This window comes from Drosophila obscura, unplaced genomic scaffold, assembly GCF_018151105.1.
Source record: "Drosophila obscura isolate BZ-5 IFL unplaced genomic scaffold, ASM1815110v1 contig_4, whole genome shotgun sequence".
In the NCBI taxonomy this organism is placed as follows: Eukaryota; Metazoa; Arthropoda; class Insecta; order Diptera; family Drosophilidae; genus Drosophila; species Drosophila obscura.
In genome coordinates, this window is record NW_024542828.1 from 9,382,958 (window position 1) to 9,402,892 (window position 19,935).

The 19,935-nt window shown below is 44.6% G+C and overlaps 2 protein-coding genes and 2 non-coding genes across 4 annotated transcripts; 1 reads left to right on the forward strand and 3 right to left on the reverse strand.

Moving 5' to 3' along the window:
• Nucleotides 1–13,937: 13,937 nt before the first annotated feature.
• Nucleotides 13,938–14,009, reverse strand: Trnap-ugg. The gene has a single exon. It is a non-coding gene; the product is annotated as a tRNA-Pro (tRNA).
• A 599-nt stretch (nt 14,010–14,608) lies between these two features.
• Trnaa-agc lies at nt 14,609–14,681 on the forward strand. The gene has a single exon. It is a non-coding gene; the product is annotated as a tRNA-Ala (tRNA).
• A 617-nt stretch (nt 14,682–15,298) lies between these two features.
• On the reverse strand, nt 15,299–16,108 carry LOC121404771 (26S proteasome non-ATPase regulatory subunit 8-like). Its single transcript, XM_041595095.1, has one exon. The coding sequence runs from the start codon at nt 16,091–16,093 to the stop codon at nt 15,299–15,301; it is 795 nt and encodes a 264-aa protein (XP_041451029.1). The 5' UTR covers nt 16,094–16,108.
• Nucleotides 16,109–17,978: 1,870 nt separating this feature from the next.
• LOC111070235 (dynein regulatory complex subunit 5) lies at nt 17,979–19,763 on the reverse strand. Its single transcript, XM_022360631.2, has 6 exons — nt 19,538–19,763; nt 19,100–19,453; nt 18,800–18,977; nt 18,548–18,744; nt 18,241–18,491; nt 17,979–18,173 (listed from the first exon to the last, which is right to left on the reverse strand). The coding sequence occupies exons 1-6, from the start codon at nt 19,761–19,763 to the stop codon at nt 17,979–17,981; spliced, it is 1,401 nt and encodes a 466-aa protein (XP_022216323.2).
• Between the last annotated feature and the right edge of the window lie 172 nt (nt 19,764–19,935).

Below are 19,935 nucleotides of genomic sequence, written 5' to 3' on the forward strand. Positions count from 1 at the left end.
TATTTAATTATTCATAACTTTAAACAATCACGGCGACGTCAGCATCATCCGTGTAACCCCAGGGTCTAGAGCCCACTCCGATGCCACTCGCCGTTTACGACTCAACAAACACAATGCGAAACAGGGATCCTTCCCCGTTTAGCTGCTGCTGCTGTTGCTGCTGCTGCTGTTGCTGGTAATAACATTGTCGTAAAATCATGTTTGGCTTATCGTGGGTCCGGGACAGGGACCGGGACCAGGCGCCCAGGACCTGCCAGGATGATGATGATCTGGAATGGGAGAAGTCTCGTGCGCGCTGCATTTAAATGCCGTCGAGAAACGGCGTGAATTATAGTGGCGTAGGTTAAATGCCGTTAGACAGCCGCATAAACTACCCGAACCCTTTCGCATTTTTGACATGAAATCCCATCTAACTTTTTCCAGATACATTTCAAATATACATGCATATGTATCTGTGTGTGTGTGTGTGTGTGTGCATCTTGTGCCTAGTCAAAAAGTTCTTGGCGTCTGCTTTTAATTTTTGTGAAATTATTTGCATTCCCTTGCCCACAAAACTAAAACCAAGAAAACTTGTCCTGACATCCGCCTGGCAGCTCCTTTTGGTATGGCTCTCCACCCCCGACCCCAGCTCTGGTGCTAGTACTGGTACTGGTATTGGTTCTCCTCTTGTTTTCTTGTAATTATCGCTTTTGTTTGTTGGCTGAAACTTTTGCCAGGTTTTGGCCGCCGGCTAACATACAAAATTAGCGCTCACCAAAATGACTAAACAATATTTACTATTCCAGAATGCGGGTGCTGGCACTGGCACTGGCTCTGCCGCTGTACTGGGCCGTAAGAAAGCCCGTCTCAAGACGCTGCCAAGTAGGCAACATATTGTCCTTGCACGCTCAACAACATAATTTTCTAATTGGCCAAAGTTGTTGCCAAGTTTTCGACAGCCCAAGCCCAATCCAGAGACCAGAAACCAGAGACCAAGAAAACATTTGTTCTCACTTTTGGCTGGCTAATTTAATTTTAATGCTTGATTTCATATTAATTGAAAAACGACTTTTGAAAGGATCGACGGCTGTTTTTGGGATGGGGGCTGTGGCTTAAAGCGAATTTTAGATTTGTCTTTCACGTGAGGAATGATTTCTGTCTTAGGAAAATACATGGATGGATTTTAATAATAAAAATAATATTTTTCTTATCTTATTTTTATGCTGATAAGGAATTATGGAAGAGTCCCATATGACACATGTGGTGGATGGAGGCCCAAAGAGAAAATCCTTTCAATAACAGATGACATTAATTGGATGGAAAGTTATTAATCGTATGAAAATTAGGAGCAAAAAGGACAGATCTTTGGAGCGATGGATAGACAGACATTGATAGAGAATATCCGCATAAAACCGAACCAGAATAGATTTTAGAGCTTGCCTCTGGTCTAGCCTAGTTTATAATCTACCTATTTATATACACTCCCCGCTGTTTTACATTCCACCAATGCCGGGGCCAACCTCCCCAGTTGCCACAGCAAAATCCATTGAACTCATTGAGCCGAGTGGAGACCCCCGAAAGAATCCAAGTTGTATTTACCCAAAGGCTTCTTAAGCCATTCGAAGGCGCTCATAACAGATGACCTCATATTTGTGGCAGAGCTTGAGCTCCCCTCCGAAACGTTACGTTGCGTATCCCCCCCCACAAGTTTGATTTCCAAGACGTTCGTTTTTTTTTTGCTCCTGTCTCCTCTTTTTATGGCAGTCACAAAAGCCAAAAGGCAAACACACTCGAGTCATAAAAAGATGCCTGCAGACAAACAAAGCGGCACACGAGCCATAGACCAAAAGGCCAACATAAAGATCAAATGTCAATACAGGGGAGGGAGTGGGTGGTGGCAGAAGGGCAGGCAGGGTAACACGCTAAACGTGGCCGTAAAGCAGTCAGAGAAAGGAAAGACAAACAGCAGCTACAGCTACAGCGACAGCGACAGGAAAATGTACAACAAATTTCTAAACGTTGTCATAAAAATTGAATGGAAAACAAGCAGAAGGCGGTCATCTAGTATGTGTGGCATGAGAAGGGGCGGCGGAACGGGACGGGTAGTATTACTCCAGTAAAACTTAAGACATTCAATAAGTTTACTTACTGCCGCTGTTGGGGGGTGCTGCTGGGGGCTGACCTTTTTATCGCTTTAAATATGTTTATGGCAGCTTTAGGGGTAGTAAGGTATGGGGATGGGGATGGGGAGTGGGAATGGTCTGCCAGTCCGCTTATAAATCTCAGAGGTTTTATGCTCATATCTATGAAATTGTTTTTAACGACAATGTGTGTGTGTGTGTGTGTGTGTCCATGTAAATTATTAGTTTAATAAACGTTTCAGCATAGGGTAATTATTATATTTCCTTTGTGATCATACTTTATATGAAGCTGAACAAATATTGAAAGAAATGCAAGAAAAGAAACAAAGAAAAAACCTTACTGATATTCAGATAAAAATTCCGAAGACAGGCCACACAGAAATCTAAAAAAAGAATGTTAGGAAAGGGCAGAAGAATTACCTATAGGGCCAAAGTCCAGACTCCAGACTAAATTTGAGAGGTTTGGTAGGTTAGATTATTCGCATTTTTCATATGATTATGCCCATAAAATTCAATCTCTTCCACAGAAGGCAAACGTTGCTTTGCCACTTAACACAACCTTCTATAGAGGACAACACATCGTGAGAGTGCCTCACCTCCACTCCAATATAAACGAACTAAACGCCTTAATCAAATCACGGCGGCCATAAGGATACCCTCATAAATATGTCAATTAATGGCACGCCCTTCCACGGCCCGCCCCAAGGGTCTACCGTGTGAGGTCTACGGGTCTGCGTCTGCTGCTCGTCTCGTCTACTCGTCTGGTGTATCTTATCTCAATGAAGACATAAACGGCTCTGATATCAATTTATGTCAATGTAAATGTTTCTTTGTTGTGTTCGCCCGAGATTGGGTATAATGTATGCGCACCGCACCGCACCGCGCCGCCCACGCCCCTCTGTCCATGCCCTGGAACATGTGTCAGCGAATCTTAAATGGAGCTTATGAAACTATTAAAAGGAGAGCAGACAACACACACACACACCCACACATGGACTGCCGTCGACAGGAGCAACAAGCCAACAAACAAACAAACTAGAAAATGTCCCCGTAGAAGAGGTCTGGTCTAGAGATATGGGGGAGGAACCTGCTGAAGGGTTGGGGGTAATTAGTTTGCTACACGCTCGAGGCGTGCCCGCACATGTCCCTTCATATCCTGGCCACTATCCATTCCCTGCTCCTTTCTGCCATGAATAATTGAGGCGAAGGCAAAAACTTTGACCAGCTGTTCGGCTGTGGAAAAGGTTGACAAAACCTCAAGCAGGGCTAGCCGCAAGACCAAGACGATGGTAATAATGATGCTGATGATGGTGATGATGAAGACGTTCCTAGCCGAAGAAGTTATCTCCATTGTGTAGATTACTCATACGCACGATTGCCCAAGAACATTAATTATTTAACAGGCTAAAAGTCTGTTCCTCTGTCTGTCTGTCTGTCTGTCTGTCTGTCTGGCTGACTGTCTTTTTGTATGCCTTTTTGCGGCTAATGTTAATTGCCTTTGTCCTTGTCACATTTGCATAATTCTGCTCTAAACAATAAAAATCTAATTTGGCCTCGTTCGCTATATAATTTCTTGTTAAATTCATAATTGTTAATTTCTGTTGCGGCATTTTCTTTGGGGCTTAACTTTAATTAAGAGCCAAGTGCCCGGGCTTGCGCTGGCTCTGTCTGGGTGTCAGTCCAAGCAAGTCCAAGCGTTCATAAGGGTGGAAAGATTGAGGCGAGTCGTGCATGTGAATGGTCAGTGAATGCTCGGACCGGCAGACAAGATGATGTTACAAAGGGCAGGGCATTTGTGGGAGATTCTAATGAACTTTCCAACGAGCTGCAGAGATTTTTTTCAGACGGGAATGTATTTGACTTCCAATTCTGGGTAGAAAATCATTAAATATGAAGATGATTTGCACTTGGAGAAGGGTTGTCTTTCCTCGCTTCGCTTACCCACCTGCTTCGCTTCTACTTTCTACAATCGAAGACAATTTAACAGTCGGACGCCTCCGAATGACTTTGTTGTTCCTGCCACAATTAGACCCCTCCTGCTGCTGCTGCTGCTCCTCCACCCATGCAAACCACAAAATGTGGACCATTAAAAAGCAAAAACTTTAAGCGGTACCTCCAAACCCAACCCTCGCCTCTCCAGCAACTTTTGCACACCCTCTGAGTAATACCAAGAAACAAAAACCATTAAAACAATTTAATCGCACTCGAAGCGGTAGAAAGTAGCTGGATAGATGGGTAGATGGGCAAAGGCGTCTTCCAGAAGCACAACCAAAAACTCGCGAATGAAATGCAAAAGTTTTTTATATTTTTTTTTTTACATTTTGACGCTTGGCGCCTTCAGTGCTGGCTCCTGATTGTAAATCGTTATCCTCCCGGGAGACAAGTCCGCGTGGCCGTGGCATTAGGTGTTTGCTGCCACGCCGCGTGCTACCCTTACAAGTTAATTTTCACATTGGGACAAGACTGACACTCCCACACTCCCACACTCCTCCCACTCCTCCATGCCCTGCCTCTTTGGCAATTTCCTTGCCACTTTTGTTTAGTTTTTGATTTGACTTTTACTTTTTGGTTGCTGGTTTTTCGGGTTTTCGGCTAATTATCATCATTTTGGCCAAATGCCTAAAGCGATTCGCTCTGGCTCTGGCTCTGGCTCTGGCTCCGCCTCGGACTCGGACTCGGTCCTGGCCAAAAGTTTCAATGGTCCTGACGGGGGGGGGAAGGCCATTATGTAGCCATCAAAATAATTTGTTGTTCTTCTGCCGCTCCACGCAGGGAGGGCAGGGAGAGGTGTGGGGTGCACAACTTTTTGTGGCTGTGATTTTCATAGCCAAGAAACAATCAAAATTTAATGTGCGGCGCCGCGTTTTGCGTTTTGATTGAAAAATAAAATACTCCACGTAATCAAATAAATGCCCAAAACAGCAGCAACAACGGCAGCAGAAACCCCGAAAAAAATTTCCAAAATAAACTGCCTCATCATTGCCTCACCGAAGCATTCCATTCCTGGGATCTGCAATTCCCAGTCCTCGAATCCGAATCCGATTCCACCCGCATTTGCACGATTCGTTAAACAAAGCACACGTTAACAGGAGCGCACTGACGAGCGGACAGACTGAAGGCCGCTTGGGTTGTGGGTGGGGCAAGGGCAACGGCAACGGCAAACAGACATACCGGGCGGTCAGTTTCAGCAGTTGCCCGGCGGCCAACATGGAGCTGCAGAAAGGGGGCGCTATTAGAGTTGTGGCTAGGGTTACCCCCAAAAAACAAAGCAGGCAATACGAAGAAGGTATTTGGAAAATTTCAGGCGTGATTTAAATTAATGGAAAGTGGTTAACCAACACTGTCATTCGGGCTGAGGATTTTCCACTTCCTAATGCTAATTCCACTGCCTTACACTGCCTGATTCAGCTATAACTATTTCTAAATGTGTTTAATGCCTGGAAACCATTCCCTGCCTTATGTCACAAGCGAAAACCCCACTTTCTCCCATCATTCTGTAGAGCATTTCAACTTCCTTAATCCCTAAACTCCTCGTATATGTGGTCCATCAAATGCTTTTAACTTTTATTTGTTTAATACATGTGTTGTTGTTGTTCATGCAGAGCTTTTGATGCTATTGTTGTTGCGCCGCTCCTGCTGCTGCTTTTGTTTGCTTGCGCCAACTGTCGCTTTGGTCCCAAAAAAAAAACGAACGGAGAACGCCGAAAAAAAGATGAGAAAAACAAGAAGAAACATTGCAAAATTGTTGGCAAATATTGAATTTGCAACATATTCGACTCATATGTCACAACGGACGCGGTGGACACGGAGCACACGGAAGGGGAAGCTGTCGCGAATGAGTAACAAAAGGTTTCTGTTTACCAACATTTGCATTTTGTTCGGTGGAGAAGGAGAACAGGCAGGGGACAGCCTGGAGGAACGGAACAAAGAAGTTGTATACCTTTTTTTGGGAGTAGCCAAAAAAGTGTTGACCAGCAGGGCAGCTAGACATGAAGGCGGACCCGGCAACCGACAAATATCAAATGCAGCACAGCTGTTGTGCAAATAGTGAGACATTAATTTTAAGTGTTGTGTGTCCTGTTTCACGGCAGAACAGAACCAAAGCTACCTCTGTGGGTGAAGGAAGGGTGGGCAAAGAAACATCTGTTGGGAGGAAATTGGAAGAAGGTTTTCCCTGGGTGTTGCTCATTCAAAGATACGTATTCCATCGGTAATTATATGTCTGAATCCATCCTCTTTTGTCTGCCATAACTATTTGTTTAATTAAACTTTAAACAGTTCTATACTCCCTGACATTTTCCATTCCTTTGGGAATTACCCTTTTTGGCAAAACAATAAAAATGAATATGTATTTGAATAACATTTCGCTATCAACAGCGTCACACGCTGGTCCAGCATTTACCACTCTGCCACACAACTGCCACTTAAGCACCTTTGTCCGAATGGTACAGAGTGGAGCCAAATAGATGAGTACCCCTCCCCCGCCACACATAGCTCCTGGCCCAAGTAACTATAACATTTAAGCGGCTTTGCGCAAAGTTGTGAGCCATTTGATAGCCTCTGGCTTGGCAAGGAGTTCCTCCTTCTGCATGGACAGTGGTGAATAAATTCTATAAAATAAAATTATTTTTCATATATGAATACAAAAATAAAATGTCAGAAGTTCTCTGTCCCCTGCCGGGCCGCTTAGTTTTTATGGCTGACAACCAACAAGGTTGAGGCCAGGACGACTAAATCATATAAAGGATTTACGTTTTATCATCTAGGCAGGCCCAGGCCTCTGGCAGCATCAGAATCTTCCTTCCGCGTGTTTGCTGGTTTTTTGGCTGGTGTCACCTTTTCCAGCAGTTGACAGGAAATTGAAAATTTCCACAACATCAGCGGATACAGGATACATGAGAGTCGTGTGTGGGGTCTCGATTCCCAGGGAGGCCAATAACATTTACGCTAATTTGATAATCTGTTCACGCACAAGGCCTGATGCCAGACATTTGCATAGCCAAGCAGATGTGAGCGGGTCTAGGGCCAGGACCAGGACCAGGGTCCGGCTCCGAGCATAAGAGACGCACCTAATTGGCTGCAATGGGACCCCTGGGACCTTGGCCACGGTTTATGGCCTGTTAGTGTATCCTTTTGCTGCTGGTCCTCGTGCTGGACCCTTTTCGTGCATTATCAGCGCGTTATCATCGCATTTCCTTTCACTCTCGAGCGAACCCAAAACACTTTGGTCTGTGTGGTCAGCGAGTTTATTATTTTGACTCTTATTTTTATTCCCTGCCCGCTTATCTGCTTGCTGTTGGCCAGAAAGCTGTTTCAGCCACGCTCTGCAGCGAGCTCAAAGTTAAATCCGTTTTGGGTAATCGCTTTTACACGCTTGACTTCAGATGAAATTAGCTGCGGGTTTTGGGATTTGTTTGTTTCGCTTTTCGCTTTTGCTGCAAATAAATTAAATGTATCTGAATATACATAATTATTTACTTGGATTAGGGACTTCCACGCTTTAGATTCTTTGCTGTTCTAGTTAAGCAGTTCTAGTTTTCAGTTAAGCATAAATCAGACTTTCTGAATAGTCTGTCCAGAGATCCAGCTCCTCTCTCTTGTAAGTCTCCATTAAAAGCCTATCTTATCCGTTCCTGATTTTACCATCTCCTTCTCATTAGGCTGGCACTGCCATTGCCTGAAATCTGCTCACATAAACGGAAATGTTGGGCCAGCCCACTCGGCGTATGGGCAATCTGCTACCCTTCCGCACAAAAACACTCACACGCCCCGTGGGCTTCGATGTTTGTGTGTGTGTGTGTTGGTGTGATGTCCTGGTGTGCGACAAGATTTATGTATGTTTTCTTTTTCTGTCGGCGAACATTTTAACGCCTGCAAATTTGCTAATTAATTAGTTTAAATGCCAAAAGGAGGGCCGGGCCCCCAAAGCAGCTGCCATAGAACATCTCTTCGTATATGTATGAAAATCGAGTTATATATAGATAATTTACAGATCTCTTGCGGTAATGAAACCCCCACCAAAGCAGTCCCCTCAACCACCTTTGCGGCTGCCTCTTTTAATTAATGCGTTTATGAGTGCCGTCCACAGACGCGTTAAAGAACGCCCAGAAAAAAAAACGACGCGCGCGTTTTTACACGCATGTAATTTGTAGGGAATTTGTTGAACCCTTTTCGCATACTTTTTCGGCAAATAAAAGGAAAATTAATTTAACGCATGTTTTTACCGGAGTCCCCTGCTATAATGGAATTGATTTAAGGTTATTAATATGAGCACTCTGTGTACGGAGAAAAAAAGAAAAGAATTCCGGGAGACGCCTAAGTAAATGTTTGTAACTCCTGCCGCCTGCCCCCCGCACCCTGCCACTGCCACTGCCTTTGGTAACCTTTAACGTCAATTTTATGCAAATTATGTTGTTTCTGTTGGGAAATTTTGAAGCGGTATGAGAGGATGGATGTCTCGTTGGGGCGCTGGATGATGCTGCTGCTGCTACTGCTGCTATTGCTGCTTTGTGTGTGTGGTGGGGGCGTGGCATTTGTGAAACGACGGGGCGTCGCTTGAAAGTTTTTCGGAGAATATGTGGGGGGGAGGGCTGTTATTGAAGTTCTCTGAGGTGGCTGACTCTACCGACTGCCAACTGCCGACGGCCGACGGCCGACTGCTCACTGCTGACTTATTCAATAAGCCAAGTTGAAGTATGCTCCATTATATATTTGTTGGCTCTGCGGTTGTGGCAGCAGCATCCAGTGGCTGTGGCTGCTTAGGCAAATACCGTGTATGCAAAAAGTGCAAATAATAATAATAAAGAGTACTTATTGTTTGATTTATGTGTCTGTGTGTGCACAATGCTGCATGGCCGCAGGATGAGCTATGTTCCAGGCTCTTCTATGGTCTTCTGATGGAATGGATGTCCTTCTTAGAGCTGAGAGAGTCTCAAGCTGGTCTGAGATATGGCCATTGCGGGATTTAATTGAGTTATTGATATACGTCTGATATAGCTGAGAGTATATAGGGAAGGAAGTCATCAAACCAATTTGCAAATAAATAAAGAATATAATAGAGATAATTAATGGCACTCTGATGATCTAAGGATAGTTTTACCATTGAATGGAGGCGACTCTTCGCAGTAAGAGCAGCTTATGTGGGTCTTAGATGGTCTCAGTTATGAATGTAGTTATAGATTCTATAAAGTAACCTTATAATATGTCAATTTATGTGACTACAATGTTTCCGTATCATTTTCTCTTTCATTTGGCTGCAATCTGCCCATATCAAGGTGAAAATTGCTTCTAAAAAAGAGCCTCTCACATAACTCATCGAAATCCCAACCCAACTCTGCTTTCAACTGCTTCATTTTGAATCTCCCTCCCAGCCCAGCTAATCCCGCGCCTGAACACAAAGAAACCCCCGATAAAGTCACCTTTATTTGTCAGTCTTAGTGTTAGGCTCCCCCGAGTCAACTGTCAGGTCCACTCCGCGCCAGGACACGTTCCACGCCACTCACACAATCCTGAAGCGTTAAACCGCACACACCTATCACGATGATGACGATGTTTCTCCTGTTCTTGTTGCCTGCTGCTGCTCCTGTTTTTCCGTCACCTTTGGCAGCCATCGAGGGGGTGGTACGAACAGGCGGAGTGAGTGCAGGGAGGGGGGTGCGGATAGCTAAGTGAGCCATTTATCTTCCCGGGGAACCTCAAGCGCGACACAACAGCAACAGCAACAGCAAAAGCAACAACAACTTCCAATCACTTCCTACAGGCGTCATCCAATCCTCAATAATGCCGCTTTCGAAATAAAACGATTTATATGCCACAAAAACAAAAAAACAACAGAAACAAGAACAACTCAGCGCATTTGTACACAGTAATCAAAAGGGTTTATATCTTAAGTATTTAGTAGCTGGAGAACATTAATTTCCAACAAGAATAAAACTAACCAAAAATAAAGTAAATTCAATTTTTATTTACATATTCTACCAGCTGTTTTAATTTAAAATTTGCATTAGCTAAAATTAAATCCCTAAATACTCTGCTTGACAATATCGTTAATTTCTAAGCATATTTTTCCCCCAGTGTAGCATCCAGCAACTACAGGAAGAATCGCAGTCCCATATTCCTCTGCCGTTTCCCATTTCCCATTCGTCCTTATCCCAAACGAACATCAATTGAACAGCCGCAGCAGCAGCAGCAGCAGTGCCCGGTGCCCGGTGCCCGTGCCAGTGCCAGCGTAGCAGCAACAACAAGCAGTAAATGAAACCCCTGGAAAAAAGGAGCTCAGCTAAAGTAAAATCGAAGATTGCTATCTTTGACGGCTTGTTTTCCTGCCCATCCTGTGGGCGGGGCAGCTATTATGTATTGGCGTTGAAACAATTTGAACAACAGTCGTCGAAGTAGATGTCTCGAGAAGAGGAGAACGAAAAAACAAATGAAAGGAAGTCGTTTAAAAGTACAAACGGACATTATTTATCGCTCAAACCATTTAGCCGCAGAAACTACCCGAAGAAGCATTCGAAAAATGGGCAGAACTCCCCAAGAACTGCCTGGTCTGGTGCCACTTGTTGTTGTTGTTGTTGTGTCTACTTAGTTGTAATAAATGGAAAAACCCCCAGATAGGGAGATGGAGATGGAGATGGGATCCCTGGCCACAATGCGTTGCATATAATTTCTATCCATTTCTGGGGATAGCAATTGGATTTTAGCAGCAGCTACTAAGGGTGAGAGGGGCCAATCGATTGATTTCTGCTTGTTCGAGCGGTTTTCTATGCGCAGAAAGTAATCTACAGTTGTCATTAAATGGTGGCACATGGCTGGTCAGCGTGGCATGGGTAGGTCAGTGCGTGGTGGAAGTTGAACGAGATGAGTTTCTGTTGAAGGTAGCAGGAAGGCAGAGGAAATGGATTGAACAACCTCTGGGCTGTGGCTTGTTGTTGGTGGAACAAAACGACAAATGAACTCAAGAGTTAATGAACTGTCGAAGGGGTAAACCGAGTTGGATAGCCTTTGGTGTGAGTTAGGAAGCAAAGACAACTCTGAGAACAGCAAGATCCCTTGATCTTTGATTAGCATTTCTCTGTTTTCCTACGTATTTCTTGCAAAGGTTTTGCATGGATAACCTATCCATATCCTCACTCTCTTCGGATAAATTCATAACGAGTGCATACTCCAGCATACTCCCTTCTATTAGCATATCCTTCCCATCAGCCTCGCTCCTCCTTCATCACTTCATCACACCCGTGTGGCATATGAAACCGCGTTGTCAAACCCCTGCCCAAGGTCCTGCAAGCACAGTGTCCAGCAGACATAGACAGATATGGAAAGATGGTGTGGGTGTGTGTGTGTATGGAGAGTGAGAGTGAGAGCAAGCCGCAGGCATCTTATCGCCTTAAACCACTTTAGTGTCAGTCCTGCTGACAGCGGTCCAGCCTCACACAGAGAGAATGGGACTGAGTTTGGGACTGGGACTGCCACTGCGATTCGTGAACATTGTCGCCTTTTTTTTTGGTTGGGTGTGCTGGATGCTGGATGTTGGGTGCTGGATGTTGGACGTCCTCGCAGTATGCTCTGGGGGAGGGGAAACAGACTGGATGTTGTCTCTTAACATGGCCAGTGGTCTTGTCGACATTGCGATAACAAAACAAAAAAAATATATATAAATGCACAGTAGAATGAAACGAGGAAAAATAAAACGCCAACGAGGAATTTTACGCTCTTGGCCATAATGAGGGTGATTTTCGTATTTGTGGTAGATTTGTCCACTTAGCAGGAATGACCACGAGCAGTAGGGGGGCAGCTGGGCCTTGGACTTTGGGTTGCTGTTGCAATTTGCTGGCCTGTTGCGGGCGTTAAGGCAAATCATTTGTACATTTTCACAGTGGATTATGGTCTGCCCACTGTCCCCTCCCTGATTCCTGATTCCCTGATGATAATGCTCATAATTTGTGAGGCCTAGCCTGCATATTTTCCTCTTGCTTTTGCTTTTGCTGTGTTGCGTTGCGTTGCCTACTTTTTTGGGCATATGATATATGCGCCAGCATGCTTGACAATGATTTGTGCTAATGAGAGCGAGACAGGGCCAGGGCCAGGGGGAAATCCTCAACCAGGAGGATTACTCTAAAAACCGAAACCAAAGTCCGTGCAAATGTTGCAAAGATTCTTGCATTTAATTGGCATTTTTCTGTGGGCGGAGTGGGGAGGGAGGGTCAAACTTTTTTAATAAAGAGTAGCGCGCCAAGGAATTTCCCATTTCGTATGCCATGCAAATGAATATCCAGAGCAGAGCCACGACAGGTTCCGTTCCATTCCGTTTCCTCTCTTCATTCCGACTCAGTTGATTTTCATTTTCATTTTCATTTTGGCCATTTAGCCAGCGACCTCAAGTGCGGGTTCGTACCGGCATCCGACTGCCACGACCCCCAGCCCCGTGTATACACAATTGTCTACGGATTTTCAATATTATTTGCTGCGGTCTTCCGATATACAAAAAAGCTTCATCCCCCCTCCCGCTTCAGTCCATCTGCTACCATCATCTTGGGTTCATTGTGGGTGTGAAATTGTGGAAAACTGACTGACTGCGACTGTCAGCGGGCACCGGGCACCGGGCACCGGCCACCGGGTACTGAAATTCATTGTAACCGATTTCAATTGGGCATTTTATTTTATATTTGAATTTTAAAATTCCTTCCGCTCCGGTAACAGGACGATGGGGCGACCGGGTGACAGGAGACAGGAAAATGGACAATTTGTGTTTGTGGCAATTGATTGGCAAATACTGTCCGGCCAAAGAGCTGCCAGAAAAGGTTTTCTGATTAATACGCACTGACAGCAAGTCAGGGCAGAATAGAAATGGAAGCGAATTATTTGCACATCGTTGAGAATCCTGGCAAGGACATATTTTATTTTAAAGATCCCTTGAAGTTGGGGTTGGGAATAAAACAGCTGAACAAAACAATTGAAGGGTGTAGAAAATTTCGGAGAATTAAGTGTGCAGAGATAAAGCCTCCAACTGCTAGATTTAGCTGCAATATGGATTGAAGGAGCTTCAATCTCGCAAAGAAAAATCTGAGAACTAAGATCAGCAGCCTAGTCCTTGATGTTCCGATTTATTCACTACTGGAGCTGACTAATCCACAACCGATCGAACTTTGCACTTAACTTAGCAGTCTCTCAACTCCTTGCTGGAACTCAACCATGGCTGCACGCATCATTTGAGCGCCTTAAAGTCGACTGTGCTCGTAAAAGAAAAAGTTACTCAATGCCCCAACTTGCATGCAAATTACGGGCAATAAAACGTGGCACATTCCAATGCTTAGAGGCAAACTTCTGCTACAAGAGCCAAAGGAGATTATTCTTTATTGTTTAGACAATGACGGCAGCAACGGGGCAGGAGCGGGAGAGTGAGTCCTTGGTGGCAATTCTCACATCATGCGATTGGCATTGAGATTGCGTCTTGGCGCTTGGGATATTCCCAAGGCTGTCATATCGTATGTAAGGACAACAAACACGCCGCCCCCACACGAGGGATATGCAAATTTGTCATCCGGCAAAACCAAACAAACGAAGTGAAGGAGTGAAATAATCATAAAAACGTCAAACCCAGACAGCGGTGTGGGGTATGGGTGTGGGGTGTGGGTGTGGGTGTGGGTACAGCAATCCTGAATTGAATTTTTATCTATTGTATTGGCCATAAAGTCACATTGTCACAGCGTGTACAATATAAATGATTATTGTTTACTCTTGGCATCTCTCTAGGCTGGGCATAGGATATATGGAATGTGGGCTGTGGGCATGGCCATTGGAATGGGTAAAAAGTTGAGTTGAGGGCTCAACCGGGATTTGAACCCGGGACCTCTCGCACCCAAAGCGAGAATCATACCCCTAGACCATTGAGCCGCACATAATAAAATCGAAGATACTTGCATTTTTCAGCTTCCAATTTTATCTCAAAGTTACATCTGCAACCAAACAAAAGATAGCAGCTACATTTGCAGCGAACTAATGGATCCATTCGCAGCGTAGCCAACTAATGGATACATCTTCAGCATGCATAATGAGGAAACTATTAATGAGGTTGAAACAAGTTGGAGTCAACGAGCCGGTTTCGATAGTTTCTTTTGTGAATGTAAGCTGCATTTATGCATAATTTAGATGGGTTGACTTTAACCCGTGTGGGCCATACAGTTTATTGGAGCTGACAATGAGTGAATAAACTTATTTGGAAATATTTAAATACAAGTGCTCACCTTTCAATTTAGTCTATCTGGCCTTATGTTATTTCAATGTATTTGTTTTTTGACTTAAATATTAGTTATATAACCCCTCTTAACTTTCGTTAAACAAGTAGTATTATCCACTCTAAAATTGTACCTTAGCTTAGCTTTTCGCAAGTCAAACAAATCCATTTTACGCTCAAAGGGTTAATATTGTCACCAAATGTTACGTTTCGTTGATCGTTTTCTTTTGAAGCCCTCAAAATTAACGGAATTCACCAAGGGGATGTAGCTCAGATGGTAGAGCGCTCGCTTAGCATGTGAGAGGTACGGGGATCGATGCCCCGCATCTCCAGTCGGAGGATGATATATTCTATTTTTGTATTTTCTATTTTATTTAAAGTTACATTTCCTTTTCGCATTTTTTATCCCCATTCAATTAAACTTACCCTCATCAGCGCATCGCTGATTTATTGACTTTTAAACGCCTTAAGCCGGCGCTTTCATAATTTTTCACAGCACGCAGCTGACTCATCAGATTTTTGCTTTGTCTACTGGCACTTTCTGGGCATGCTTTTAATTTAATTTGAAAAGTTTTGCATGCCCATTTGGCGCATTTAACCCTTTTGCTTGAAATAGACGAACAAAAAATAAAAAGAAATATCATAAATAATGATGATAACTGTCCAAAGTTTCCGAGGCATGCCATGGCCCAAATGGCCACTCCCAAAGCACCCACACCAAATGCAATTATCTGGACGGAGGGCAAAGAAAGGACCGAGAAGAAAAATATGACAATTAGGCGCGTAAACTAATTGAGGCTGGCAGCGGCAATTTTGAGGGATTAGAAAGGTTCCCGAGGCTGAAATTTAAAATTGGAATCAAGAGGGAAAAAAAACAGAGAACCGTTTCAAATTGATCTCAAGAAAATATGTTCATAAATTAATTTTATTACAGCAAATACTGAAAAAATCAGACAATTTTCTCCAGCTCAGTGGCATAGGATAGATTCTGTGTAGCTATATCGTTGGACGGAATCTCATCCTTGGGCTTGGTGTTCAGTGAGGCATAGTCGTAGTTCCCCTCAGTGTCCAGGGTCCAGTGGCGGCGCTTGACCAACTCCAGTAGCTCCTTTCCGCCAGCACGGAGGCCCAGACGCTGTGCCGCCTGCTTGGGGGACATCTTCAGGTAGGCCTTCTCGATGCAGGAGGCGATCTCCTCGCGGGCCGTCTGCACCAGCATGTCCATGAAGTTTCCATAGATCTCCGAGGGCATGGACTTCTTGGCCTGCAGTATTTTGTTGTAGCGTCCCTCCATAAAGTAGTTCTCGAGGGCCAGCACGGGCATGATGAAGCTGTCCTGGAGCAGCAGGGCCGACGGCAGTCGCTCCAGTGCAATGTGGAAGTCGGCAATGCGATTGGTGGCCAGCATATAGAGCAGGCTCAGACCAATCATCTTGTGCATTTCCTTCGAGGGCTCCAGGAACTTGTCGTAGTCGTAGTAGTACATGCTCAGCTGAGCCATGTACCGCTCAAAGGCGGCGTAGTCCTTGGTGGTGATGCTGTGCTCCACTGCAATCTCCAGCACATCGCGTGACTTCACCAGCTGGTCCTTCTGCTGGGGGTTTGAGTTGAAGGCCTCTCGGGGCATCAGGAATCCGGCTTTGAGAATCTCCAGCTTGAATAGGCCCAAAAGTTCGCCACAGCGCAGCAGATTTGGGGCCCGTTTGCCCCATTCCGACTTCAAGTCTTTGTACAGATTGGACATGATCAGAGCGCAGTTTCTGGGAACGAGCAAATTGCCAGTAATTTTAGTAATTTTATTTCGACTTGGCAGACTTAAAAGAGTTCCCTAAAAAGAGTTTTAGAAGTGTTTTCTATGCCTACTCATGTTTAGCTTTTATGCACGTTTTATTTTAAACACCAAAAACCCTCTGGAAAGGTTAAAAAGCTGCCCTAATGGTGTCATATATTAAATCTTACCAGATGTTTATTCTCAATATATTTCATCTTTAAAGCCTTCGCCCTGCCATCACTTTCCCTCTTCTTCGGCACTTCTTTTGGGCACTTTTCCGCTGCAGATTCTTTTTTATTGTTGGCTGGCTGAAGTTTGCGGCTCGTTATAAATCACAAAACTGAAACCATTGAAGATTTATGAGCTGCTAAATATGCTGGTGAGGGTCGTGGCTTGGACATTTTAGCCAACAACAAAAAAAAAAAACTTTGTCCACATATCAAACTTTAAAACGCAATTATCATATATGTATCTGCGAGCATGAATGTATCTGTATCTGAGCTCTTGTATCCTGTATGTGTCGGTCTTCGTCTGTGTTGTCTTTCACTTGCTCGGATAAACAAAACAAGGTCCTAAATAAACAAAACGAGAAAAAGAATCACCAGAAAATGAGTAAAAAGTTGCACCAGACAAAAATACAATTTGATTTTAATTGAAAAATAGCAACAACAATAAAGTACCATCAAACAACCCCAAATATGAAAAACAAAAGGTGCTGAATGATGGTATACGTACATATGTACATATGTCTAGATGTTTTAATCGATGAAAGGATAAAAGTTACGGATAAAGGAAGATAGATTGGTATCTTAATATATGCAGAGAATATATACATAGATGCTTAGTTATAGTCCAGTCATTGCCTACTTTTTTGTTCGAGCAAGGCAGATGCCCAAGAAATGTATCTAACAGATTCCTTCTTGCTTCTCTTGAGGGCACTTTTTGACTTTCCCTAAAGCCTACTTACCATTCACCTTGCACCTCAAGGCTTATGAAAATTTTTCCAATTAATGGCACACACTTTGTTCCCTCTTTCCCGCCCCGCAGAATCTGTCTCCCCCGCAACCGCACTTAAAATGCCATTAACAAAAGCACAAACAATTTTTACACTCTTCGTGCCAAGAAGAGCAGCCAAAGCAAACAAGAACCAACTACTAGTCAGCAAAAAAAAAAAAAAAAAACAAATAAGAGCAGGAGGCACAACAACTACAATAGGAACCAACAGCATTTCCTTTTTATTTATTTTTTCAACAACTTTTTACCTTTTTTCCAACTCATTTTCAAGTGTTTCCACTTAGTTCGGTGTTTTTGTTGTTGCTGCTGCTTTTAGGGGGGTGAAAAACCATTAGAAAAGGGGGCAACTGGGAGACGAGACCCGTACTCCCAGAAGCGACTTGGGTGCCCCCTGGAGCCCCTTGATGGGGTTAGCATTGTTTTTGTTGGCTCAAGTCAACAAGGTCGAGGGTTAATGAAAGTTGGCTTGAAAGCTTCGGTGTTGGTTCACGGTTTGCTGCTTAAGTTGTTCCAATACTTTGTAGAGAGACTGTGGGAATGGACAGAAGTTTGAATAAATGGGAGGTGCTTTGAGCAGAGTCCTAGTGCTCTGCTTGCTTAGCCAGTGAGAACCCCTTTTATTTGTATCTATATTTAATAATTCTTGATGGCTAGTTCAAGTTATTTTAATTCTTAAATTATCCCCCATCGAATGCTTTTTAAATTTTCTTTGGACAAGACAAGGCACAGAGCAGTTTCCGCCTAACACGCGGAAGAAGGCCCCCGGCTCAGTCCCGGGCGGAAACAGTTGAATTTATTTTTATATTTTTTTATTTTTGCTCTCTTTGATTAGTTTCTATTTTAGTTATATGTGCAGCATGGATTTAAACTTATCGCGTTGTTTCTTCTTCAAGGCCCGGTCTTTTTTCCGTTCAATATTCTTGATGAGAAATTCTTGGAATTTCTGACGCAGATCCAACGACAGACCCGTGTTGCGCAGATCCAATTTCTCAAGAATTTTATTGCAGATGATGATCTTAAGCACATTTTTGCCAAAGTCCTGAAAATAATCCCCTTATTTTAGTTGATTTAAATATACATAGTTGAGAGCAGTTAATGGAACACACCTCCCCCAAGGCATTGTTGGATATATCGATGTCCAGCAGGGTCGTGTGCTGACAAGTTAGCATCATGAAAAGCTTGGTAATGGTCTCCGTAATGGAACACGATCCCAGATCCAGCTCCCTGATGGGCATGGCCTGGAGGGTGTGGAAGATGGCGGCTGCCCCGTCGCTCTGTATAGGATTCAGACGCAGCACCAGTCGCTGGAGGGGCACATGCCTCAGGGTGCGACTGAGGATGTAAGCTCCTTCTTCAGCTAAGATAAAAAACTCTGTTAAAGGAGTGGCAGATATGGAAAGATGTTTCACTAACTGATCTTATTGTTGGTCAGATCCAAGACAGTTAGAGTGCCAAAGGACTCCCTGCCACAGGTTTCCAGAAAGCCGCGAATGCCCGCATCCCCCACCGCACAGTGGATGAAGGACAATTCGCTCAGATGATGACAGCCCTTGTCCAAACTGTGGGCCAGGTAACGCATCTGATATGGCAGCAGTTTGGTGTTGTGCAGACTATCAAAAAAATAAATCAATTAACATTGCCGAGGAGTAGGCACGCAATCCTCACCAGAACTGGCGCAGCTCATGGCACTGGCTGAGCCCCTTGGCCAGGAGCAGAATGTCCCTGGGTGTCAATTGGTTGCAGCCCGTTTGGTAATTACAGCCAGCCGTCTTGGTGCTGTAGCTCAGTCGCAGTTGGCGTAAGTCCGGCAGATTGCTCAGCAGGTAATCAAGCGGAATGTGATCTGCAGATTGGATCGAAACGAAGCTCATTATACCCTGTCATGCCACCACTCTGCTGCGGATTGAGCGCAGGGTATCCCCACTTCGTTGACACTGACACTTCCACTCTCACCATTTCACTCACCATTTCCCTCGGTGGCGGCTGGCGAGGGCTGGAGGAAATTTATCTCCAATTGATTTATGTACGCCGCACAGATGTCCAAGGTGGCCTGCACGTTGCCCTCCTGCTCGTAGTCGCCGGTTTGCATATTCTCAATAAACTCCTGCACATGTCGCTCCATGTAGATGTTAATCCAAGGCCGTTCCCTGCCGCGCGCCTGCAAAGGTGCCGCCCGCCAGCGCTGCTCGTAGCCCCGCTCCCAAAAGAAGTCATCACGGATGTGCGAGCTGAGCAACTGCAGCGGCAGCTGGGTGTCCAGATGGCTGAGTATATAGTTACGGTCCTCGCGCCGTCCCAATTGCCCGTACAGCGGCAACTCTAGACTCGGAAAATTCCCGGTATATTCAGATTTTATTGGGGTTTTGGGTGTGGAGTTCAGGGGTTGGGTTGGCGTTCACTCACCGCTCCAGTTCTGCACGATGGCATCGAGCACAAGATGTCGCAGACTTTTCGCTTGATTTGTCTGGCCTTCGTGGGCTTCGTTCTGGGTCTGGGTATGGGTCGGGGTGTGGCTTGTGTCCCATGATTTACCGCTGACTTTGGGCAGCTTGACATCCTTGAGATTGAAATAGGCCTGGAAGGTGTCGATGGAGACGGTGCTGGGGAACTCACAATACGTGAAATCCATTTGAATATTTGTAGTTTCTCCTGTCTGTCGGCTAGAGATACGCAATACTGATGGAGATGGCGGATAAACAATGTCTATTAGTCCGGCTTTGGGCTTTTGGGTTGCCAGGAAACGGTTGTCAACGAAGTCCTTTTGTTGTTGGGAGAGGCATGAAGAGTGTGCACTGATGGAA

What these genes read in the sequence shown, in the direction of transcription:
- LOC121404771 (XM_041595095.1), bottom strand. Translation starts at nt 16,093, where the DNA reads ATGTCCAATCTGTACAAAGACTTGAAGTCGGAATGGGGCAAACGGGCC.
- LOC111070235 (XM_022360631.2), bottom strand. Translation starts at nt 19,763, where the DNA reads ATGGATTTCACGTATTGTGAGTTCCCCAGCACCGTCTCCATCGACACC. An exon ending in AGCCGCCACCGAGGGAAATG is followed by an intron (nt 18,978 to 19,099) that starts GTGAGTGAAATG and finishes TCCAATCTGCAG; the next exon opens with ATCACATTCCGCTTGATTAC. An exon ending in CCAACAATGCCTTGGGGGAG is followed by an intron (nt 18,174 to 18,240) that starts GTGTGTTCCATT and finishes GATTATTTTCAG; the next exon opens with GACTTTGGCAAAAATGTGCT.